The 26,400-nt window shown below is 46.9% G+C and overlaps 1 protein-coding gene across 3 annotated transcripts in view; it reads left to right on the top strand.

Moving 5' to 3' along the window:
- Window positions 1-26,400, top strand: part of bcas3 (BCAS3 microtubule associated cell migration factor) — a 1,085,633-nt gene that overhangs the window by 775,625 nt on the left and 283,608 nt on the right. For 2 of the 3 annotated variants that reach the window (XM_038814685.1, XM_038814686.1), the window contains one exon: window positions 6,352-6,447. The exons of the other annotated variant lie outside the window; for it this stretch is intronic. In XM_038814685.1, the coding sequence (XP_038670613.1) occupies window positions 6,352-6,447 (96 nt within the window). The remainder of the gene's footprint in view (window positions 1-6,351; window positions 6,448-26,400) is intronic. 3 annotated transcript variants of the gene reach the window in all.

The following is a 26,400-nucleotide window of genomic DNA, read 5'->3' as shown; positions in this document are numbered from 1 at the left end:
CGGATGCTCTTGGTTGGTCCTCCAGCAGATCATGACAGATTTCAGCCTGCTGCCAAGGTGTAATTTGGCTTGAATCAATGAAGTACAAATCTGTTTGATGATTTCGGTTGGATCAATAGGAAGTGAATGTAATTGGTGATTTAATTTGGATCAATAGGGAGTGAATGTATGTTAATTCATTGACATGATGATAATGTAGTTTGCAGTTCAGCTTGAATCATTAGCAAATAAATCTCTGATTTGACTGAGGTACACAGAAGCTGAAGACAATGACCAATTTAATTGGTTACAACAAGAAGTGAGAGTTCAATAGGGAGTGAACCAGAATCAGTTTGAATCTAACAGGAGTGAATGTGGTTTGCAATAGCCAATTGGATTGGATCAATAGGAAGTGAATGTGGTTAGCGATAGCCAATCGGTTTGGATTAATAGGAAGTGAATGTGATTAGTGATGGCTCAATGGTTTGGATCACATTGGAAACTTTGGTTTTCACCCGAGGTGTTGAACATTGCCAAATGTGGCTCAGGAAGCCACTTGAGCATGTCAGTCCCTCACACATTTGCTGCAAAGGAAGTCACTGACCTGGAAAGCTGCACCATAGCTGACTTCTATTTCCTCAGGGTGCTCTTGTCTGCTACTGAGATATTTGTTTCTGCTCGCCTCTTCCAATACCCCTCCAAAAAATTAAGCTCCAGAAATCACGACTGTCTCCCAGTTGTTGATATTGTTGTCCGCCATCGCCATATCTCACTTGCAGGTGTTCTTGTAGCAGAGGTAGGGATGCCCAGGAAGTTGTCACCCAGTAGCCAATTCACTGTTAAGAAGGCCTTTGGGTACATAGCCATCATCCATCTGATGAACATGGCTGTGCCAGTGTAGACATTGTTGACTTAGCAAGAGTGCATGATAAGTAAATTAGCACGCTCCAGGACCTCTGAGTTGGTGATCCTGTCCTGCCAAGGGACACTGAAATATAACTTAGACAACAAAGGCGTAAACTGTTCAGTCTTTTTTCCTGCCTAGCATGTCTAGTTCATTTCTCACTGCTGTAGATTGCACTGAGGACACAGGCTTAAACCCAAAGTGTGGTGTTCTCAGTCAAATTGCAGACATTCTTATTCAGCTCAGACGTAACAGTTGCAGCTTTTGGGATGCACGTACTGATTCCAGCATCGAAGGACAGATTGCTGGTGATTGTGAAGCTTCGATATGTGTATGTATCTACAACCTGTGGTATCACATTGTCAGTGTTGATAGATGTCGATGTAGCAACATCCTGGAAATGGCATTTTTCTTCCTGATGCTGATAACCAAACTCTTTACAGACGAGAGAGAGTCTGTCCATTTGCTGCTGAAGGAGTTCCTCCATTATGGAATGCTAGTGCAACATTGTCAGCATAGAGTAACTTTCTGAGGACTCAACACACCTACTCTTAGACCTCAGGCAAATGAGGCTGAACAGCTTTCCATCAGTTCTGACAAGTAAGTAGACAATTTCTACAGATGACCTGAAATGAAACAGCCCTGTCAACCCTGCAACTTCGTCATATCTAACATCTGGGGGCTTGTACCAAAGTCGGGAGAGCTGTCTCAGACTAGTCAAGCAGCAGCCTGACGTACTCATGCTCACAGAATCATACCGTACAATGTCCCAGACACCACTCTCACCATTCCTGGGTATGTCCTGTCTCACTGGCAAGACAGACCCAGCAGATGGTGTCACAATGGTATACAGTTGGGAGGGAGTTACCCTGGGAGTCCTCAACATCAACTCTGGACCCCATGAAGTCTCATGTCTTCAGGTTAAACATGGTCATGGAAACCTCCTGCTGATTACCACGTACCAGCCACCATCAGCTGATGAATCGTACTCATCCATGTTGAACACCACTTGAAGGAAGCACTGAGGGTGTCAAGTGCGCAGAATTTACTCTGGGTGGAGACTTCAATGTCCGTCGCCAAGAGTGGCTCGGTAGTCCCACCACACACCGAACTGGCTGGGGCCTAAAGATATAGCTGCTAGACTGGGACTGTAGCAGGTGGTGAGGGAAGCAACAAGAGGGAAAAACCTACTGACCTCATCCTCACCAACCTGCCTGCTGCAGATGCATCTGTCCATGACAGTATCGGTAAAAGTGACCACCACACAATCCTTGTGGAGACCAAGTCCCACCTTCACATTGAGGATACCCTCTATCGTGTTCTGAGGCACTACCACCGTGCTAAATGGGACATACTTCAAACAGATATAGCAACTCAAGACTGGGCATCCATGAGGCACTGTGGGCCATCAGCAGAATTGTACTCAACCACAATCTGCAACCTAATTGCCGCACACTACCATTACCACCCAGCCAGGGGATGAACCCTGGTTCAATGAAGAGTGCAGGAGCAACATCAGGCATACCAAAAAATGAGGTGCCAACTTGGTGAAGCTACAACACAGGACGACTTGTGTTGCCAAACAGCATGAGCAGCAAGTAATAGACAAAGCTAAGCAATTCCACAGCAAACGCATCAGATCTAAGCTCTGCAGTCCTCCCACATCCAGCCTTGAATGGTGGTGGACAATTAAATAACTCACTGGAGGAGGGGGCTAGGAATCCTGCGACGAGTAACTCACCTCCTGACCCTCCCACCCCGCAAAGCCTGTCCACCGTCTACAAGCCACAAGTCAGGAGTGTAATATTGTGTAATGGAATACTCCCCACTTACCTGGATGAATGCAGCGCCAACAACACTCAAGAACCTCAACACCATCCAGGACAAAGCAGCCCATTTGATTGCTCCCCCTTCCACACACATTCAAACCCTCCACCACTGACGAACAGTGGCAGCCATCTACAATATGCACTGCATTAACTCGCCAAAACAGCATCTTCCAAACCCACCTTCCATGACCACAACCATCTAGAAGGACAAGAGCAGCAGATATCTGGGAACCCTGCCGCCTGGAGGTTCCCCTCCAAGCCACTCACCATCCTGACTGGGAAATAATTGTCGTTCCTTCACTGTCTCTGGGTCAAAATCCTGGAACTCCCTCCCTACCTGCACTCTAGGTGTACCTATACTTCAGGGACTGCAGCGGTCCAAGTAGGCAACTCAGCACCACCTTCTGAACTCGGGACGGGCAATAAATGCTGGCCTAACCAGCAACGCCCATATCACATAAATACATTTTAAAAAATGACAGAGCAAAGAGAAGAATGGAAAGGATTGCCAGTGCCAGAACACAACCCTGTTGACCCCACTGCAGATCTGGCTTCCAGTGTTGCCCTGTCATAGCTGACCTTACCCATCATGTTTTGTTATGGAAAGAGGAGATTATCTTGAACAGCTTCAGCAGGCAAACAATTTTCTTCAGCAGCTTCATAGATTTCATAGATTTCATAGAATTTACAGTGCAGAAGGAGGCCATTCGGCCCATTGAGTCTGCACTGGCTCTTGGAAAGAGCACCCTACCCAAGCCCATACCTCCACCCTATCCCCATAACCCAGAAACCGCACCTAACACTAAGGGCAATCTGGACCCTAAGGGCAATTTATCATGGCCAATCCACCTAACCCGCACATCTTTGGACTGTGGGAGGAAACCGGAGCACCCGGAGGAAACCCACGCACACACGGGGAGAATGTGCAGACTCCACACAGACAGTGACCCATGCCAGGAATTGAACCTGGGACCCTGGAGCTGTGAAGCATTTATGCTAACCACTATGCTACCGTGCTGCCCACCACTTCAATAGACCACCACTGCTCACATGGTTGAATGTCTTGGTGAGATCAATGAAGGCAATATATAGTGTTTTCTTTTGTTCACAGCATGGACTGCTTCAGTATTTGAGGAGTCGTGAATGGTGCTGAACAACCAACCATGTTTCTACTTGCTTTTCTCTGTGCAGAATATTAAGAGAGAGAACTTTTCAGGACCAAGCTGAAACCCCTCATTCAATTGAGAGTTCTCGGACCAACTGACTTTTCAGATAGACTTAGCTCCTCCCATTAATAAAGCATCAGACATCCTTTTGTCTCTTTTTACAATATGTCCCTTGACTTGTTTAGCCAGGACCAAAAACCATACCCTTCATAAATTATCTACACCCCAGGGATCCATCAAACGTAAACACTTTGATTAGCTCTCTGTAAACAAATAAATGGTTCTCAAAATCTATTAGCAGAAGACTTCACCTGCAAATCAATGATCACCTCATTTGTATGCCACCTTAATCACAGCTCTAGCAGTCATACAGTCTATGCATCTTAACCCAGGTTTTAATAACTTTACTGCAGAAAATATATAATATGACTTCCTTACATTTATCACAGCATGGAGGTCATTAATGAAGCAGCTGAATGTGTTTGGGCCTAGGATACTGTTCTGAGGGACTCCTGTAGTGCTGTCCTGAAGTTGAGATGTCTGACCTTCAACAACCACAACCTTTGTGCTCGGTATGACTCCAACCAGCGGAGAGTTTCCCCCCTGATTCCCATTGACTTCAGTTTCGCTAGCGCTCCTTGATTCCTTACTTGGCCGCTCCTTGATTCCTTACTTGGCCAAATGCTGCCTTGTTGTCAGGAGTGTGTTCAGCCTGGATCTGCAGTCTGACAAAAGGAACATGAGCAAATGTGTTTCCCACAATGCTCAGCTGAGAGATGCCCTGATTGTTGCTGCAACATCGCGGTCGCCCTTGATCTTGTACCGGGTGACAGACTTTGCACCACACATGTCCTGGGGCACTGCCTCCCTCCAGCAAAGATAGAAACATTCAGGCAGCTGCTGCAGGAGTGCTCGTTTCAGATTTGGTTTGGATCAGTCGGAATGGTGTGTGGATAGTGGTAGCCAATCAGTTTGGATCAATAGGAAGCAAATGTGGTTAGTGATAGCCAATCAATCGGTTTGGATCAGTAAGAAGCGAACATGCTATTTGATTTGTAATAGGAAGTGATTGTGACTGGTTGGAAAGATCAGCAGATTAACCCTGAGCTTGTGACACAGAGGGGCCTCTAACACTGGTTCTTGCTTTCCTCACACACCACAGCTTTGATGACTGTTGGCAGCTGGTGCACATGCTCAATCAGATGTACATATAGCGTTGGTTTAACAAGGACAGATTGAGAGGCTTTGACCCGCAAATGTAACCAAATGGCCATATTTCTTCATATAACATAATTTATTGCCTTAGCATTTGCATAGGTTTATGAAAAAACAAACTTCTGTCTGTAGACTACAATAATAATTACAAATGGAAAGTGCAATTTAATCTTTGTCAAGAATGATGAGCCATGTTAAAAAAGGTTTACATGAAAAGCTTTAATTGGCTCTTGGAATTTCTTGAACGGCGTGCAAAATAGCAGCGAGTTCAAAACTGCATTCAACTTTATTACATTTTTTAAGATATCTTTTGTTTGAATGGGTTTGAAATGACTGTACAAAAGAGAAAGGGGGCCGGACTCTGTGGCTGGACTCTGTTCCACGTCGGCCTGAAAACGGCCCCGAATATGTCCACCCCTGCCCGCGGATCGGCCCTCCCCCGACTGTGGCGGCGCTGGACTGCGTCAGCAGCCGTCACCATAAGACCATAAGACATAGGAGCGGAAGTAAGGCCATTCGGCCCATCGAGTCCACTCCACCATTCAATTATGGTTGATTTCAACTCCATTTACCCGCTCTCTCCCCATAGCCCTTAATTCCTCGAGAAATCAAGTATTTATCAGTTTCTGTCTCAAGGACACTCAACGTCCCGGCCTCCACCGCCCTCTGTGGCAATGAATTCCACAGACCTACCACTCTCTGGCTGAAGAAATTTCTCCTCATCTCTGTTCTAAAGTGACTCCCTTTTATTCTAAGGCTGTGCCCCCGCTTCCTAGTCTCCCCTGCTAATGGAAACAACTTCCCTACGTCCATCCTATCCAAGCCATTCATTATCTTGTAAGTTTCTATTAGATCTCCCCTCAACCTCCTAAACTCCAATGAATATAATCCCACGATCCTCAGACGTTCATCGTATGTAAGGCCTACCATCATGGTTGTCACGCTGAGTTCCGAATGGGTGAGACCACACACTTCTTCAAACAGTGCCATGGTCTCTTTTTAGCAATATCTATCTGAATGGTGAGTAATTCCAAAGATTTTCCTACCATGCAAAATATTTCAACGATTGATGTCTTTGCATGAAGCACCATCCTGTCTTAAACCAGTGACAAACAATATCATGTATGTGAGAAATAAATAATAATTCTCGAATTATATTTTCAATAAAGACACCATTGGGATATGGAAGAACTTTCAGTCCCATGAAACACCATTGATCAAATCCTGGCCAATTCTGAACTTTGTATTTACATTTCAGTGCCAGAGATAGTATGCGGTAGTGGGACAGCACAACACAACACAACGAAATGGCAGCCCAGCAACGGTCAACCTATTGAGTATGACATTCAAGCAGGTATTTTTTATTGTAATTTATTTGCTCATTAAGCCTTTGCTGAACTTTTGAACATATTTTAATAGTACATTTGGAGTGATGCTTCATTTATTCAAAAGCACTTATTTGGCTCCCTCTCCTGAATCCTTCCCCATCCTGCCACTGTGATAAAGTTTCTCTTTTTAAGTGTTTGTTTGATAGTACTCGATTGACATTATTTATGATGTCATCGATCAAAAAGTCAAAGACCTTCTTCAGAGAATCAGAGCATGTTGTAGCATAGCGGCAGGCCATTTGGCCCATCGTGTTTGTATCAGCTCCCAATTCGCCTCACTCCCTTGCTCCTTCTCAGAGCCCTGCAGATGTTTCCCTTTTAAATATTTATCCACCTCTCTTTTTGAAATTAATATTGAATCTGCCTCCACCATCTTTTGTCAGTTTATTTCAGATCTTAGCAATTCCCTGTGTAAAAATGTTTCTTCATCTTTCCTCCCAAAATGAATCACTTCACACATCTCTGCATTAAATGTCATCTACCCTGTGTATATCCATTTAGCGAGTAAGACTTTGGGCGGAATTTGCCGGCTGTTCACACTGGCGGGATATTGCGGTCCGACGACTGCACACACGTTTCCCAGCGATGAGGGTGCAGAAAAACCTGCAGGCAGGCCACCTCTACCACCGAAAAACACAGAGCAGGAGGATTGGTCGATATATCCCACCCTATGTCTTCTGCAAGTCTGTTACCTTCCTCTGGACTCTTTATTCTATTTCAGCATTTTGTATCCTTTGGAATTTTGAAATATTGCACGGTGCTCCTAGTTAATCAAACACAACTTGCCTTTAACAAATCCATGCCACCTTGCATTTACTAACCCATTAGTTTCCAAATACCAATCAAATTTCCTCAGATTGTTCTTAAATGTTCTCCCAACAACATCTCTCTGTCCTTTTATGAACAGGGATGGAGCATTCGCCAGGCCTCCAGGCCTCTGGCACATCCCTTCTTTGAGCAATGTCACCTTTAAGTACCTCTGCTTCATCTATTTTTATCTTACCCAATTTCTCAACGCCTTTACTGTGATATTGGGAGCATCCGCGAGTGAAGATTTGAATTTTGTGGGTATTCCAATTTTATCAAGAGCAGACAGTCATGACATGGACCAGAATTTAATGAGATAGCAGAATGCACTGTTTCCAGGACCAAAAGCGAATTCAAGGACATATGGGCAGTTCACAGGACCCTGGGCACCATCTCAACAGAAAGCCACCAGGGCCATCATCCAATTAATAATAGCAGACCACTTCTCAGAGCTGCTGAGCCAATCAGAGGGCAGAGAGTTCAGCACCCTGAGCTGGAGCAGCCATATAAATACTGTGGCTACAAGAGCAGGTCAGAGGCTGTGAATCCTGTGGCGAGTAACTCACCTCCTGACGCCACACAGCCCGCCCACCATTTACAAGGCACAAGTCAGGAGTGTGATGGAATACTCTCTACTTGAATGGATGACTACAGCTTTAACAGCACTGAAGAAGCTTGGCACCATAATGGAAAAAGCAGGCCACTTGATTGGCACCTATCCACAAACATTCACCCCCAGCACACAATGGCAGCAGTGTGTACCATCGCCAAGATGCACTGCAGGAACTCACCGAGGCTCCTTATACAGTATCTTCCAAACCCAAGACCGTTATCATCTAGAAGAACAAAGGCGTAAGACACATGGGAATACCACCACCAGGAAGTTCCCCTCCAAGCCACTCACCATCCTGACTTGAAATATATCGCCGTTCCTTCATTGTCTCTGGGTCAAAATCCTGGGACTTGCTCCCCAACAGCACTGTGGATGTCCCTACACCAGAAGGGCTGCAGCAGTTCAAGAAGACATTTCACAATACCTTCTCAAGGGCAATTTAGATGGCCAATAAATGCTGGCCTACCCAGTGATGCCAGTGAATGAATGAATTTTATAAAATCACCACGGATAGAGAGAGCCACTGCTGAGGCTACAGGAAGAACAAATGCAAGATAATTTTTTTAATTTCCTGTGTTGGGGCCAGGGAGGCCCCAGCCATTTGTGGATGCGCCCTCCAGCAGTGACAAAGACATGAGGGTGGCCATCACCACCTGGGGTGGGTGAGGCGCTGGCATTGTGGGGGAATCGCCAGGGCTGGGTGCCTCCATGGACTGGCTTCCCCTCCTGGCAATGTGCCAGGAGATGCCAAGATTACCAATATGGCGACAGCCCCTCCTGTTGTAAAATGTGGGAGGTGGCTATTCATTGGTTTCATTGGTCCAGACCAAACCTGGGCGGCCATGCCACCACCGGCAATATCCTGTGGTGGTGGGAGGGTGTCAGATTCCCACCCCAATACCTGCCGCCACCATTTTACGAGGCCATCGCCTGTTGTCACATCTCCAGAGAGCGAGTAAAATTCAATCTACAGTGTAAATCCTTCAGTTCCTTCTCAAGTCGATGATGTACTCGAGTTCATCAATAAGAGAGGCGCAAATTCAAGATGATGTGAGGGCAAACACAGATTTGCTGCTGCATGTCAGTCACTTTAGTCATAATCTCAAAGTTAACAGAATGCTGAATAAAGATATCAAAATATAATAAAGGGCAAGCCAGGCTGCTCGGGCCTCTGGTCAGCTTGCACCTGGAGAACCACACCAAGTGAGGGTGGCTTTGAATCCCTGAAAGCCATGTGGAGAAGTGTCATAAGGCTGACGCCTGCATCAGAGGACTCAACTATGAGGCAAGACTGGAGACACTTGGCATTCTTGCTCTTAAAGAGGATGTAGAGGTGTTATCACAGAAACACTTAAAGTAACAGCAAATAGGCGAATCAAACACTGTGGCAGTAGCAAAGAAAAATCAAATTAGAGAGCAACAATTTTAGGACTGATATCAGAGAGTACGTCACACAAGCAGTAATCAACACGTGTCCTGATAGAGTGGGAAAGCATTGGGAGAGAGAGTAAAAATGCAGAACCCATTCAAAGATATAGTGAAGTAAAGAATTAGCTCCAGGGCTATGTAAAGAACGGGATTGGGATTCGTCTGGGACAAGTAAAAAAATAACTTGACATCATCAAGACTGAGTGACCTTCTGCTGTGCTTTAAATGGCTTCAAGATATGGTGTAAGGACTATAAGCCTTTTCTGCATGGATGTGTTTAGATGGACCGTATAATCTTTTTCATTTATATCTGCCTTGTGATCTTACCAGTATGTCCCCGTTTATTATTTTGATGTAAATGTGCCACTTGTAGCACTTCCTTCTCTGTAATCCAACATTTTTCTGTCTCACCATGGAGTGGATCTTTTCATTTTCAGTTTTTTTTTTGGTTTATACTCGCTACATTGTTTCCAATAGCCTGTCCATTACCATAACTATCTCAAAGGGTTAACCCTTTCTGGATGACGTTCTACATTATGTTGGATGGTTGGGAGGTGTGCTTCAGGCCTCGAAAATGATTAGAAAACCTATGTGTTGTGGTTGAGAGATCAAGGGGGAAGTTGATGAATGTCGTAGCAAAGGTTGGCAGCATGGGAGGGGAGTGCCCCGCATCCCAGTCTCTGACTCACTGATCAAGGTTGCTTTCAGTTCATTAACTTTCTGCTAAGCCTCACGCTCAGTGCGAGCTCAGTTCAATTTTCAAGCCTATCAGTGCAATCTGGTTGCATTCCCACACACTTTTACTGCTTTACTATCTTTGAACATTTCATGTACAAATATTGTACCATTTAACCCTTTCACTGATCTACTTTGAGACAACTCATGTTTATTACTTGATGAACCATGGGCTGGATTCTCCGCAGCCCCGCGCCAAAATCGCAATATTTGCGGTGCGGCTCATTGACAGGCCCCCCCCCCCCCCCCCCCCCCCCCCCCCGTGATTCTCCGCGCAAAACTGACCGAGTTTCCGACGGCGTGGTTCTAACTACGTATCGGAAGTCGGGAACCTCGGGTGGTGGCTGCAGACTCAGTCCGCGGTCGCCCTGGTGGGGGGCGGACGGATCGATCACTGTGGGGGGGGGGGGGCCTCATGGACAGCCAGGGGAGCGATCGGGCAGCACGGATCCATGGACGCGTGGGATCTCGGGGGTTGTACAGTTTGGATGACGGTCAGTGGTCCGAGTCCACCATCGTGCATGCACGGACTCCCGACCGGATGTGCGGGACCCCGTATCCACAGCCAGAGCTGTGAGGAGCACTCCGAGGCCCTGCCAGCCCCCTGCAGGTAGGACAATCGCTCGGGACTTTTTTTTTAATCAAACAATTTTATTGAGGTATTTTTCGGCATTGTAAACAGTTACAGATAACAACACAAAAAAAAAGCAAAGGCGGCAAAAATGTGCAAACATCAACGTTAAATCAATACTTCAATCAACCATACTGCACAAGCCCCCCCCCCCTCTCTCATCGACACTACCTGCCTATTTATCCCTCCTACTCTACACTACTCCCCCCCACCCCCTGCTGACGTTCACTCTCCCGCGAAGAAGTCGATGAATGGTTGCCACCTTCGGGCGAACCCCAGTACAGATCCCCCTCAAGGCGAACTTAATTTTTTCCATACCCAGGAAACTTGACATGTCCGAAAGCCATAGCTCGGTCTTCAGGGGTTTTGAGTCCCTCCATGCCAGCAGTATTCGTCGTCAGGCTATCAGGGAAGCAAAGGCCAGAACATCGGCCTCTTTCTCACCCTGGACTCCCGGGTCTTCCGAAACCCCAAAACTTGCCACCCCTGGACCCATCTCCAGCCTTGTTTTTAGCACCCGGGACATAATCCCTGCAAATCCCTCCCAGTACCCTAAGCTTAGGACATGCCCAAAACATGTGAGCGTGGTTTGCTGGTCCTCCCCCGCATCTAGCTCACTTATCCTCTACCCCAAAGAATTTGCTCATCCGAGCTACCGTCATGTGGGCCCGGTGAACGACCTTAAATTGAATCAGGCCGAGCCTGGCACATGTTGCGGTTAAATTTACCCTACTCAAGGCCTCTGCCCACAGCCCGTCCTCCATCTCCCCACCAAGCTCCTCCTCCCATTTGAGTTTCAGTTTCTCCGTCTGGGACTCTTCCCCCTTCATGAGCACCTTATAAATGTCTGAGACAGGGCAGCACGGTGGCCTAGTGGTTAGCACAACCGCCTCACGGCGCTGAGGTCCCAGGTTCGAATCCCGGCCCTGGGTCACTGTCTGTGTGGAGTTTGCACATTCTCCCCGTGTCTGCGTGGGTTTCGCCCCCACAACCCAAAAAATGTGCAGAGTAGGTGGATTGGCCATGCTAAATTGCCCCTTAATTGGAAAAAATAATTGGGTAATCTAAATTTATAAAAAAAAATTTTAAAAAAATAAATAAATAAATGTCTGAGACTCTACCCTCTCCTCCTACTCCTCTGGAGACTATTCTGTCTTGGATCCCTATTGGCGGGAGGCGTGGGAAGGATGGGACATGTCTGCGGACCAAGTCCCACATCTGATGGTACCTGAAGTCATTTCCCCTTACCAGACCAAATTTCTCCTCCAAGCCCCTCAAACTCGCAAAGCTCCCCTTCAGGAATATATCGCCCACCCTCCTCACCCCCGCCCTCCACCATGTTCGGAAACCCCCCCCCATCCATGCTCCCAGGAGCAAATTGATGGTTATCACATATTGGAGCCCAGACAGATGCACCCATCTCTCCTACATGCCTTCTCCACTGGCCCCATATCCGCAGGGCCGCCCCCACTACTGGGCTGGTGCAGTACCTGGCCGGTGATAGCGGTAGGGGAGCCGTGACCAGGGCTGCCAAACTGGTGCCCCTGCACGAAGCCGCCTCCACCCGCTGCCAAATAGATCCCGTACCCACCATCCACTTCCTTATCATGGCTATGTTAGCCGCCCAGTAGTAATTGATCAGACTCGGCAATGCCAGCCCTCCCTCGCTGCGGCTCCTCTCAAGCATCGCCTTCTTCACCCGCGGGGATTTTCCCACCCAGACAAAGCTCATGATTATTTTGCCAGTCCTTTTGAAGAAGGACTGTGGGATAAAAATCGGGAGGCACTGGAAGATGAACAGGAATCTAGGGAGGATTGTCATCTTTACAGTCTGCACCCTCCCCGCCAGTGACAGCGGGAGTGCATCCCATCTCCGAAACTCCCTCTTCATTTGTTCCACCACCCTGGTCAAATTCAACTTGTGCAACCTGCCCCAGTCTCGCGCCACCTGTATCCCCAAGTACCGGAAACTTCCCTCAACCAGCCTAAATGGCAGCTCCTTCAGTCTATTCTCCTGGCCCCTTGCCTGCACCACAAACATCTCACTCTTGGCCATATTTAATTTGTACCTGAGAACCGGCCGAACTTCCTCAGTGTTTCCAGTATATTTTCCATCCCGGCCAGAGGGTCCAACATGTACAGGAGCAGGTCGTCCGCATAGAGAGAAACCCTATGTTCCACCCCGCCCTGACCATCCCCTTCCATCCCTTTGCAGCTCTCAACGCAATCGCCAACGGCTCTATGGCCAGTGCAAACAGCAACAGGGAGAGTGGGCATCCCTGTCTGGTCCCGCGATGTAGTTTGAAATAATCCAACACTACCCTGTTCATCCTAACGCTAGCTTTTGGGGCCTGGTACAGTAGTCTGACCCAATTCACCAGTCCCTCCCCGAACCCAAACCGTCCGAGCACCTCCCACAGATTTTTTTTTTTCATAGAATTTACAGTGCAGAAGGAGGCCATACGGCCCATCGAGTCTGCACCGGCTCTTGGAATGAGCACCCTACCCAAGCCCATACCTCCACCCTATCCCCATAACCCAGTAACCCCACCTAACACTGAGGACAATTTAGCCTGGCCAATTCACCTAACCTGCACATCTTTGGACTGTGGGCGGAAACCGGAGCACCCGAAGGAAACCCACGCACACACGGGGAGAACATGCAGACTCCGCACAGACAGTGACCCAGCCGGGATTCGAACCTGGGACCCTGGAGCTGTGAAGCATTTGTGCTAACCACTATGCTACCGTGCTGCCCCACTCCATCCGATCGAAGGCCTTCTCAGCGTCCATTGCCACCACTACCTCTACCTCCTTGCCCGTCGGGGGCATCATGATCACATTAAGCACACTCAGGACTTTCTTAAGGAAAGTCCAGAGTGAAACGCCAGCGTTTTTATATCGCCCCATTTCTGAGGAATCCAGCCCCATATGTATTCAAACAGGCCTATTACTGTTAATTCCAGTGTTTGAATACTTACCTCTCTCCCCAAAGGCTAGGGGCGGGTTTCTACGTCCTGCCACACCCGCTTTCTGGCACCGCACCCGCCGGCAGCGGGATTCTCCGTCCCAGCAGCCAGCCAATTGGGTTTCCCATTGTGGGCACCCCCACAGCGTCGGGAAATCCGCGGACGTGAGTGCGCTGCCGACGAAACGGAGGATCCCGCCGACAGAGAATCCAGTCCCAGGAGTGCTGAGTTCAGGCTGCTTGTCAGAGTTACAGAGAAATAATCTAATTGAAGTCTATACAACTAAACGTAAAAAAGTATTTCCACAGTGCCAATAAAATATTCTTACTGTTAAGCTTGCACATTCCTTGAGGTACAAAAAATAAGGGATAAAGAGTTATTCTATGGGGTGATGAGAAAAAGAGCCTAAATAGGCCTCAGCCCACCCTGAGAACAGGCGGTTGATGTCTGCAGTATCTCATCGTGCACGGACTACACAAATTTCTGGCATCATTTGCCGCAGTTGAAAATATCTATGTAGTATAATCTTATTCCTCTCCTGTCCTTTTTCTTTTTTTTTGTTTAGTCTCTTGCTTCTTTTCTAATTCATCACAAACGGAATCAACCTGGTGTAGAATTTAGCAAAGAACTGGCACAGATGCAATGGAACAAAAATCTTCCATTTATATATTCATACCTCATGATATCCCAATACCACTGAAGTGTAGCCTGTATTCATAGAATCATAAAAGTTACAGTGCAGAAGGAGGCCATTCAGCCCATCCAATCTGCACTGCCCCTGGAAAGACCACCCTACTCAAGCCCACACCTCCACCCTATGCCGTAACCCAGTAACCTTGCCTAAACTTTTGGACATTAAGGGGCAATTTAGCATGGCCAATCCACCAAACCTGCACATCTTTAGACGGTGGGAGGAAACCGGAGCACCCGGAGGAAACCCACACAGACACGGGGAAAAAGTGCAAACTCCACACAGACAGTCACCCGAGGCCAGAATTGAACCCGGGACCCTGGTGCTATGAGGCACCAGTGCTAACCACTGTGCCGCCGTTATAGCTGCTTTGCACACAATAAGATCTTGTGTGTTCTTTCATAAATATTTGCTACCATATTTTTTCCCTCCCATAGAGAAGATATTAACATCTTGCCGGGGCTTAGTACCATGGATGTCATCTGGTCTGCTGTTCAAATAACAATTCTTCACACATGATCTAAGGCGGCGTATATCAATAGACTGGGGAACAGAACAACTGGGCCACGTATCACCATCATGCACACAATCACTGGATAGCAATCAGGGACACAGTAGCCTCATTTTGTGTTATTTGTGGATAATCATCACCATCGCATTTGAGATCAGCTCCGTCACCAATACCAGAAGCCAAACCTTGTGCAGGCATTAGTAAAAAATTGGCATCGATGCAATAAAAGAAAGATGTTGGATTTATCCAGGTCCTTTTGAACCTCAGGAGGTGCCAACATGCTTCAAAAGCAATGAAGTACTTTGTACTGCAATCACTGCAATTGTATTGCAGGGAATGTGGCAGCAAAATTTGCACACGAAGAGCAATGAGATAAATGAGCAAATGATCTATTTGTAGTGATGCTGGTTGAGGAACAAATGTTGATCAGGCAGTGGGGACGTCTCCCTGCAGTTCTTCACATAGTGCTACAGTTACATCCACCTGAGAGGGACCTCAGTTAAACGTCCCATCTGAAATACGGCACCTCTGACAATGCAGCTGTCCCTCTGTACTGTATTGGAGGGTCACTCTGTGTGCTCAAGTTTGCGGAGTGGGATTAAAACCCACAACCTTATGACTCAGTTGAGACTGCGGCCATTGAGCTGGGATGGGCTGCTTGGACTCTGACTCTTCAGTGAAACCTAGCACAGTGGTTAGCACCGTCTTTTAACAGCTTCAGGTTCCCAGGTTCGATTCCCGGCTTGGGTCACTCTGTGCGGAGTCTGCACGTTCTCCCCGTGTCTGCGTGGGTTTCCTCGGAGTGCTCTGGTTTCCTCCCACAGTCCAAAGATGTGCTGGTTAGGTGGATTGGCCATGCAAAATTGCTGTTAGTGTCCAAAAAGGTTAGGTGGGGTTACTGGGTTATAGTGGAGGTGTTGGCTTAAGTAGGGTGCTCTTTCCAAGGGCCAGTGCAGACTCGATAGGCCGAATGGCCTCCTGCTCTGTAAATTCTATGATTCTGGTCTGTGTGATTGGGATAATCATTGTCACAACCAGATAAGTCTCAAAACAACCAGAAGAGGTATTTATGTCAAGATATCTTTCACTGTAAGAGAGATGAAAATGTAAAACAGGAGAAAGTGGATACAAAACAAATTCTCTAATAATAATCAGGCATATTGTCAATAATTTTGTGTTTCAAGGACAAGATGTTGGTGTTATTTTCTCACATCTCCCCTCAGCACAGTCCTCTGCTTTAGACTGGAGTCAATGTGCCGACAGCTTAAAGACTGGTTTGCCTGGGTTGCTGTATTTTGCTATTCTTGATTTTAAATTATGACATTTCAGAATCCGTATGGTATTTAATGGATAGAGTAGATCTGATTCAATTAGAGTGTTAACAAAGTGAATAAATAGATCTCTGTAATTACCAAATAAATCAACGTTCAGAGATAACTTCACAAGAGGTTTAGCACCAATTTGCAAGCATCTGTGCCATTCTTGGCTGGAAAGATGGTTAATGGTGTCTAACTTAGTACAATTGTGTGTAATTATAAGCCTGTGACCCAAACCTTACTGAGTCAAATTGACAAACTGTGAACCTGATATCCCCAGCAGAATTTCCCAAACAGTGTTTTATTTTTAATTATTTTGATGTAATGAAGATATGAGGGGCCGGATTCCCCGTTGCCTGATGGTGATATTGTAATCGGCAATCGGGAGGAGAATGGGCTCAGACGCCCAAATCGAGGCCGGCGCCAGTTTGACGTCATCACGCAGCGCATCTTTGCAACGGCATTGGCGCATCATCAGCTGGCCCTCCCACGATGCTCCGGCCCAAATGGGCTAGTTCCCGACCACACAGGTCACGTGTGGTCTCAGCGGTTGGGAACCCGGCGTGGCGGCTGCGGACTGCCCAGCGCCGCCGCACTCGGCTGGTATCCGTGTCGCTGGCTGGGGGAGGGGAGGGGCGTGGCCAAGCTGTGGCCTGTGGATTCGCAGATCGGGGGTCGGGTCCGTGCACGGCCGACGCCATGTTGTACGGCACGACCACTGCAAGTTATCGCTGTGCGTAAGTGTGGCCAAAGACCCGGCCATTTTCGGCACGGGAGCCGCGAATTTCACCCAGCGCTGCTGCTAGCACCTCACTGGTACCGAAATCGGTGACGGTTCGGCGCTGATTTGTGGGCCGTAAAGCGCCCACGAATTCTCTGTTTGAGCCGGCACTTAAACACTGAAACGGAGAATCCAGCCCAGGATGTTTGTTCTGGGGAATGGAACGTTTTCCACAAAAGCACAAGGCATTCCCAGATCAAGTGTGATGCAGGAAGCTTTCTTCACTCTGTCCAGCAATGTTTCTCAGTCCTATCAAGAGAAAAATGTACCTGGCTGCACCAACGTGACAATGTTCAGCTTCCCACACCAGATCACTTGAAATGAAATGAAAATGAAAATCGCTTATTGTCACGAGTAGGCTTCAATGAAGTTACTGTGAAAAGCCCCTAGTCGCCACATTCCGGCGCCTGTTCGGGGAGGCTGTTAAGGGAATCAAACCGTGCTGCTGACCTGCTTGGTGTGCTTTCAAAGCCAGCGACTTAGCCCTGTGCTAAACAGCCCCTAACAGCCACTTGTGTTCTGTCAATGAGATTTTCATTCGTAGCCAGCTTTGGAGCAGTTTTAAGCTGGCTGAGGCTGGCCTGGCCTGTTTCCCTGACCAATTCTGTTAATAGAACAGAATAATGTTAGATAGGTTCTGTATAATTACAATAGGGGCATGATTTATCCACCAGCACACACACCATGGATTTGGCGCGCGGGTTAAATAACTCGCGATTTGCACCAGGTGGGAATCCGTTTGGTATCTAATCAGCCCATTCTCGATGGCGAGTTCCGGATCACACCCAAGTATGGTAGGCATATAATCTAATTCCATCTCATTAGTGAGATTGAAGTCGAATGTAACAGCCTCCTGGAAGTTAACCAGCTCCCCATCAAGAAATCATGTGGCCGTCATTTAGTACTCCGCAAAAGTGAAGCTGGTCAATGGCTGCTGAGGTGGTGTGTAGCCATTTCCATTTTTGGGCATGTAGCTGAAGGACACTGGAGCTTCTGCCTCAGTGCTCATGGAGGGGGGGTGGGGGGGAGAGAGAACAGGGGTAGGGGACAACACCACTCAACCCTCAGGGGCTAGGTTTGGTTGCGAGCTGAAGCGCCACCTTTAAATATTGTACGTACTCATAACAGGGGCAACTACAGCAGCTGCCTGACTGTCCGACCAAAAACTTCCAGGACAGAGCCCTGTTTTTGGTTGTATGCTGAAGGTCACTTTAACTCCCTTGGACTGTGAGCAGCCTCTGGCTTCACAGCTGAAGTCTATTGCAATTAAGGAATTGCCCTTGTTAGTTGTGAGAGCACTTCACAGCTACAGGTTCTGTTTGCTGCTTGTTCCTGCTGATGCCTGGAGGTTACTGTTGCTGTTTTCTTCCCTTTCTGTCATCAGAAACAAGGCCAATTTTTCCGAGGTACCTGGATCCTGAAATACCGGGCTCAGGGATATGTATGAGTCCAGAAGGCAACCCGGTTTAAGCAAAAAGACGCTGCGGGACCTGGTGTGTGACATTGATCCAAATGGGCCCCTGATGATGCAGTTGAAGAAATGCTTTTGCAGATTGTTTATGCTTTTATTGCTAGTGTGGTGAGTGCTGCACATAACTAGCACATCATCGTGGGTTAAACACTCTGGAAGTCAAGATGTTCAACTGCCCTTGAGCACCGGTGGAATAGGTGGATGTCAGGATTTGGTTCCGGTCAGATTGGGTCGTGTGGGAGGGGCCTGCACAGCTGCGGCTCCTGGACGGAGAATGGATCTGATACACGGAACAAGTCACACATTGATAGACAGCTTATTTCCCAGGCTTATCCTCAGTTTCGGTTAAGGAATCTGCGAGAACTGATGCCATGTGTTTGTTTTATTTGTGAAAATGAGCTGATATAGCTTTGTATTGGTACAAATAAGCAGCGGTGACATTTCCTGTTAGTGTGATATGTGGAATGTTACATAATTGATCTTCAAATCTTTGTTACTGTTGACCGTTTAATAAACAAAATATTCCCAAGTGGTGCTGCAGGTCGTGTAGCTCCTGCCGGTAGCTGCAAATGCCTGGAGGCGGCTGCTGTTGTTTCCTTCTTGTTCAGTAGCTTGACAAAAGGATAATATTTTTTAAGGAACCTGGAACACTGAAGGCATTCAGGCTTTTCATGCCCTGTGGCCTCTGATGCCATTGACGGATGTCTTCTTGGAGGGCCTGGAGCTGGAGGGCCCCAGCTGACTTACCGCTGTCACCGGTTTCAATGTGCCATCCTGTTCAGTCTGCTGCCCTTGAGATGCACCGATATCAGAAGGGGGTGATTTGGAAAACTGGACACTGCCGCCGTCTCTTTGATAGCAGGCCTCCAACGCACCAGAGTTCTCTGCATCATCTTCCTCTGCCAGTCCTGGCATCGACCCATTGTCTACGCCCTCAGCAATGCCTCTCAGTATCTGGGGTATGCTCTGCAGTGCCCCGGCAATGTCCACTTGCGTATGGGACATACCTCTTAGCAACTGGGACATGATGTCGAGCCCCTCAGCCATGGTTGTCACAAACTGAGCAACGCCTTGGGCACCACCACTCAAGACACTAACGTTGTGCTCCAGGCTTCCCCTGCGGTCACCACCCCAGCATTGCTGGCCTTGATGTCACGCATTGTCGGCACCATCTCCTGCACCCATAGCCTTTGGGATTCTTGCAATTAGCTGTACACTCACTGGAATGTTGCCGACATCCCTTCTTGAATCTCACGGCTATGACCCAGCATCTGTTGGGATAACCTGTCTCCTCTGGATATTCCTGCCTCCACCCTGGGATCCAGCGTACATCTGACTGCTGTCTCCTCTGGATATTCCTGCCTCCACCCTGGGATCGAGCAGACCTCCAACTGCTGTCTCCTCTGGATATTCCTGCCTCCACCCTGGGATCGTGCAGACCTCCAACTGCTGTCTCCTCTAGATATTCCTGCCTCCACCCTGGGATCCAGCGTACATCCGACTGCTGTCTCCTCTGGATTTTCCTGACTCCACCCTGGGATCCAGCGTACATCCGACTGCTGTCTCCTCTGGATTTTCCTGCCTCCACCCTGGGATCGAGCAGTCCTCCGACTGCTGTCTCCTCTGGATATTCCTGCCTCCACCCTGGGATCCAGCGTACATCCGACTGCTGTCTCCTCTGGATATTCCTGACTCCACCCTGGGATCCAGCGTACATCTGACTGCTGTCTCCTCTGGATTTTCCTGCCTCCACCCTGGGATCGAGCAGACCTCCGACTGCTGTCTCCTCTGGATATTCCTGCCTCCACCCTGGGATCGAGCAGACCTCCGACTGCTGTCTCCTCTGGATTTTCCTACCTCCACCCTGGGATCCAGCGTACATCCGACTGCTGTATCCTCTGGATATTCCTGACTCCACCCTGGGATCCAGCGTACATCCGACTGCTGTCTCCTCTGGATATTCCTGCCTCCACCCTGGGATCCAGCGTCCATCCGACTGCTGTCTCCTCTGGATATTCCTGACTCCACCCTGGGATCCAGCGTACATCCGACTGCTGTCTCCTCTGGATATTCCTGCCTCCACCCTGGGATCCAGCGTACATCCGACTGCTGTCTCCTCTGGATATTCCTGACTCCACCCTGGGATCCAGCGTACATCCGACTGCTGTCTCCTCTGGATATTCCTGCCTCCACCCTGGGATCCAGCGTACATCCGACTGCTGTCTCCTCTGGATATTCCTGACTCCACCCTGGGATCCAGCGTACATCCGACTGCTGTCTCCTCTGGATATTCCTGCCTCCACCCTGGGATCCAGCGTACATCCGACTGCTGTCTCCTCTGGATATTCCTGCCTCCACCCTGGGATCCAGCGTACATCCGACTGCTGTCTCCTCTGGATATTCCTGACTCCACCCTGGGATCGAGCAGACCTCCGACTGCTGTCTTCCCTGGATATTCCTGCCTCCACCCTGGGATCCAGCATACATCGGACTGCTGTGTCCTCTGGATATTCCTGCCTCCCCCTGATGTGCATCATCAACTCTGTGTTACTCGCCAGAAGCCTGTCCACTAATGTCACCCACCGAGGTGTGTGTCTGTGCAGTGGTGGAAGGTGGGGTGACAGCTGTGACGCCTCGATGGTGGTCTCCTCGGAGTTCTTCTCCAAGGTGGTCTCTCATTCACGGCTTTGAGAAGCATCCCCAAAGCGAGGAGCAGGTCTGCACGCTGCCATGCTTGTGTGTTGCCTGGGAGTGAATGGTGAGGGAGCGTTTGAAAGTCGTTCTCCCTTGTCAGCAGTGAGGTGATGAGGCGCGAGTCTGGCGAATCAGAAGGCGAGACAGTCAGTAATGGGGAGATTAAATACAGGCCGTGATCTCACCAGCGTGGCCGCCAAGAAACACCCCACCAATCACACCCAAAATGACACTTAAGAGCACAACTTAATGCAAACATTTCTATATCTAGAGCAAGAGCAGCAAGTAGATATATTTTGCCCAAAAACCAGTCGTGAGTGAACAGAAGTTGTTTGACTTTTGACAAGAATTGACTGTAGCCTGTACAGGTCTGTGTGCTGACCCTGTATCCTACAGAATTACGCGTGACAGTAAGATATTAAAAAGCAGCTATCCACAGTTTCTGTTTCATGACCTCAGGATAAGCCAACTTTGCTGACATAATTTTGATGTGAAAATATAACATTCCTCAGTCACAGGACACCCAGTTCTAGCTAAGTATGGTGCAGAAGTGTATAATGAATTATTTCATTTATGCCTCACATTCCTGATAAATATTTATGATCCTCTGTGATTTAACTCAATTTATTTTAAACATTTGTAAGAGAGACTGCTGACCCAACATTTTCCACCTCGGAACTGTAACTGGCATCTTAGTCCCACGTGAAAGATGCACTCTCCATGTGTCTGAAATAACCAGTAGAACTCTAGAAGTGCTCTTAACCTCGAATACGATAGCTCTCATAATATCTGCTCAGCCCTGATGCCAGATATTCTAAAATTAGATTGGAAACGGATTTCATTCATGGTATCATAGACAGAGGTACAACCCAGAGTAATACTGCAACCAAACAAAAAGCCGAGGTTTAATTCCTCAGTCTGTGCTCAGTTAGCTGATTTCACTCAGGCAGCAGTTAAGACGTTGCAATTGGTCTTGACATAAATGATCTACGAAGGGGAGAAATCAGCTGTAAAAAGGTGTGATGCTGAGGGTATAAATTTCTTTCTTTTTTTAAAAAAACGCATTTTATTCAAACTTGTATCAAAGTTCAAAATTCCACCAGCACATCTCCTATCCCACCAGGGGCGACAACACTCTTGGCCACTCTGCTACTCAAAAATCAAGGGCGCCTACCGTTCCATCCCCCGACCGCACTTTTGGAAATCAGACCATAAGACGGTGCTCCTTCTCCCGGCATACAAGCAGAAACTCAAGCGGAAGAACCCAGCTAAGAAGGCCGTGCAGTGCTGATCCGAAGAAACAGAAGAGCTCTTAAGTGACTGCTTAGAGACAGTGGACTGGTCCATATTTAAGAACTCAGCGACCAACCTAAATGAGTATGCCACCCCCATCACAGACTTCATCAGCAAATGTGTGGACGACTGCGTGCCAAAGAAAGCAGTACGTACGCTCCCCAACCGGAAACCATGACTCAATCGCGTAATTGACTCCCTACTGAAGGACAGATCTGAGGTGTTCAAGTCAGACGACCCTGACCGATACAAGAAATCCAGGTACGACCTCCGCAAAGCCATCCGAGATGCCAAGAGAGAATATCAAACCAAGCTAGAGTCACAGACAGACTCTCAGTGATTGTGGCAGGGACTAAACAACATAACAGGCTACAAAGCGAAGCCGAGCAGTATCTCCGGCAGCAGCGCACCCCGCCCCAATGAACTCAATGCATTCTATGCTTGGTTCGAGAGGTAACCAACAATCTGCTGTCGAGTGTCCCAGCAGCCCATAACTCACCCATAACCACCATCACAGCTTCCGAGTCAGATCGGCCTTCCTGAGGTGTTCTCAGACATCTTTAACCTGCCCCTACTCTACTCTGAGGTCCCCATCTGCTTCAAGAAGAAGGTTCTTCTTTGGCACATACCGGTGCAATATGCTAATTGCCTCACAGTTTTAGTCTCGTCTGGGAGTTGCCTTCTCAATACGCATCCAGGCTCTGTGCCTGCTTGCTTTCCTAACATTGTCCATATTTCCCTACAGTCATTGCAATCATCCATTTTGTATTCTGGAAGTGGCCATCCCAGATGGCTACACTGTATAGGGTATGAATAGCCAACCAAAATTGACTGCACACTTAAGGAAAGGCCATTGAGTGAGGTACCAAAACTTGGCTAGCAAACAATCCATAGCCTGAGTAAAGACATGTCATACTCGACTGGTGGGAATTTGGCAGGGAGAGATTTCAATGTTGGGTAACAAATTTATGTAAGCTTTTTCATGAAACATAATTCCTACTTGTGTCCATTCGAAGATGGAGAAGCATTGGCGTTACAATCCAACAGCTCCCAATGTTATGACACCCTGGGCTAGTGCGTGATTAATTTCAGCCCTGGAGTCCCAACACAAGTGAATTAACCAATGATCTGTATATAGTTTCTGAGATCTTTGACCCTTGACTGTTCCAGTGACTTATAGGCACCAGATTTGTAAGTGAAACACAACAACTGTTTATTTATAACAACAATAGAGAGAAGACACACAATACCTATAATAGAATAACGGCCAGCTATTCTACTACTCTCATTTACCACCCCACCCTCTACCCAACACATACAAGACAGACACACTCAGAGGAAGGGGAAGGGGTAAAATTTATAAGGATTTAAAATGGAAGAAGAGAGATGAGTGTCCTTGTTTCTGATATTGAAGACCTTGCAGCCAGCTATCCTCTACGGGCGCAGAATGTTTGAAACCACCAGCTGGATTGCTAACAAAGATGTCTGGAAGCAGCATTCAGTCAGAACTCCCAGGCTGTAGGATTTCCTCTGGGGAGTCACTTTAATTTTCATTAACCTGGACCTTCACTCAAAAGAACAGCCGAAGGCTTATTTAATTCTTATTTGTTTCCACATCCACCAGTCTGACCAACAGCTTCCCTGAGAACAGAGTTTCAGAGGACCAGCCTCCATGGGATTTTAGAGAGGTTTGTTAACATTTCAGGGAGAAAAACCCTTAAAATTATCTCCAGCTGTGCCTTCTTTGTAAACCTATATGAAACCACTTTAATTTAAAACATAAAATGTAACTCATTCCAAATTCTTTCTGTGGTAAAATGGAGAAGAACCTTGAATCATGACAGTAAGGCAATAAGAATTGTTTAGGTCCATTGAAATTCTGTGCTTGGTTCACGGAGTCATCTATCTGGTGCACGGGGAGCTTTAATCCAGTAGTTCAAAAACACAAATGGTTTTGGTATATAAATAAGGAGAAACTGTTTCCATTGGCTGAACATCGGTTGGTAACCGGAGAACACAGATTTGAGGTAAGAAATAATCAAAAGGGAGAGAGATGAAGTGAAATGTTTTTTATGCAGTGGGTTGCTATGTTCTGGAATACCTTGCCTGAAAGAGTGGCGGAAGAAAGTTCAATAGTAATTTTAAAAAGGGATTGGATAAATACTTGAAGGGGAACAATTTACAGGGCTATGGAGAAAAGACAGGGGAGTGGCAGAAATTCAATAGCTCTTGCAAAGAGTTACCACAGACCCAATGGGCTGAATGGTCTATTGCTGTACTATATGATTCTGTGTCCATCTGTTCCACACACAGTGATTAGTGATGTATAAGTTATCCCTGTGATGTGCCAGTATGTTTCTGAAGGACTTTATTTTCACCCAAGCTTCTATTTAATACTGATTTATTTATTGAACTATATTAAAAGAGAGCAAGTTTAAGCCTGGTCAGAAGCTTAAGAATGAGACAAATTTACAAAGGTGGATGCACTCCGTGTATCGCTGTATGGTTAAAATTGAATTAGATCTAAAAAAAAAATTAAAACCACACATACTGGGGAACAGAAAAACTACACGCAAAGCTCTTGGCACAGTATCAGGAAAAAGGCTTTGCATCAAACTGACAGATTAAAAAGGTATGAGATTGGATAAGTGATTACTTGTGAGAATGTTTTCCAGTTATTGAGGACACTGATCTGCATAGAGTTTGATGTTTGAGCTGATTTCTGTGCAGGTGTTCACTGACCCTAAGGTTTGAGATGAGGAATGCCAAAGGCAGATACGTGGAGAATATTAAGACTTGTATTTATGTACTTCTCATCACCAAAGTGTATGCAAACACGATGTGGTGAATTACATTTGGCAGCAGGGCCACCATTCTGAATTGGCAAGGTGCCAGCTTTTTTAGTGGTGTTGGTTGAGGTAAGAATATTGAGGAGGACACCAGGAGAAATTCACTTGGGACCTTCATGTCAGAACCCAGATCAAAATCTCGATATCTTGGGTAAGAGCATCTCAGCAAGTCAGTATTAAAAGGAGCCGAGCCTTCTGACTGGATTTATGGGGAGATAGCGCAATCCACGTGAGGGCTTTTATAATCTCATTATTGTCAGGTCAGTGGTATTTCTGCACCTTCTCAACAGGGAGGGAATCATTCACTGAATGTTTCAACTCTCTGTTGAGGGTCTCTCCCTTTTCAAACATGTCGACACAACAACTAAACAAGTAATCTGTCTGTTAACTTTATTTATAAGTGGCAACTTTATTTATAAGTGGCATTTGAATTGAATTGGGTTACTAGCAGGTATAGATAGTAAGTTCAGGTTTTTCCTTGTGTTTAATAACAGTTTAACTGATAATTGTAAAGCTATTCTCTTTGATGTTAATGTGGTTAGTTCTGTGTTTAACCAAAGTTTGTTTTAACATAAAAGAAATGTATTGGGCAGAGTCTTCACTGCTGACGTGAAGTATCCTTTCCTCACAGTTTTACAAATCAAAAGAAATTGTTTGAGCTTCTTGTTCAGTGTCCTACCAAATGTTGGGGTCTGGTCCGGTATCCTAACAATAGTAATAGTGTGGAGGGCAGAAACGATTTAAAATTTAAAAACTGAATATTAGCATTTTTATATTTTGTACTTTATTCTGCCAAGCACGTTAGCAAGGCCATTAAAAAACAAACCCAGTACTAGACTTTACTTTTGGAGGGATATAATTGAAGAGCAGGGAAGTTATGCCAAACTTGTATCAAATCTAGAGTACTGCGCATAGTTCTGGCTGCCATATTATAATAAAGACAGGCACAAAATGTCTGGTAGTGTCCAAAACGAAAATCATGTCAGAATTTATGATCACCAAGAAGAGTGAAAAGATCAGACAGATAGACAAATTCTGTTACCTGGGAAGTATGTTAACATCAGACAGAAAGTGCGACCAAGAAATAAGATGAAGGATGGCAATGGCCAAAGATGCATTTCAAAAAAATT

The sequence above is a fragment of the Scyliorhinus canicula genome, chromosome 12, assembly GCF_902713615.1.
Source record: "Scyliorhinus canicula chromosome 12, sScyCan1.1, whole genome shotgun sequence".
Classification (NCBI taxonomy): Eukaryota; Metazoa; Chordata; class Chondrichthyes; order Carcharhiniformes; family Scyliorhinidae; genus Scyliorhinus; species Scyliorhinus canicula.
Note: the sequence above shows the minus strand (reverse complement) of the source record. Positions and strands in the feature narration are given on the sequence as shown.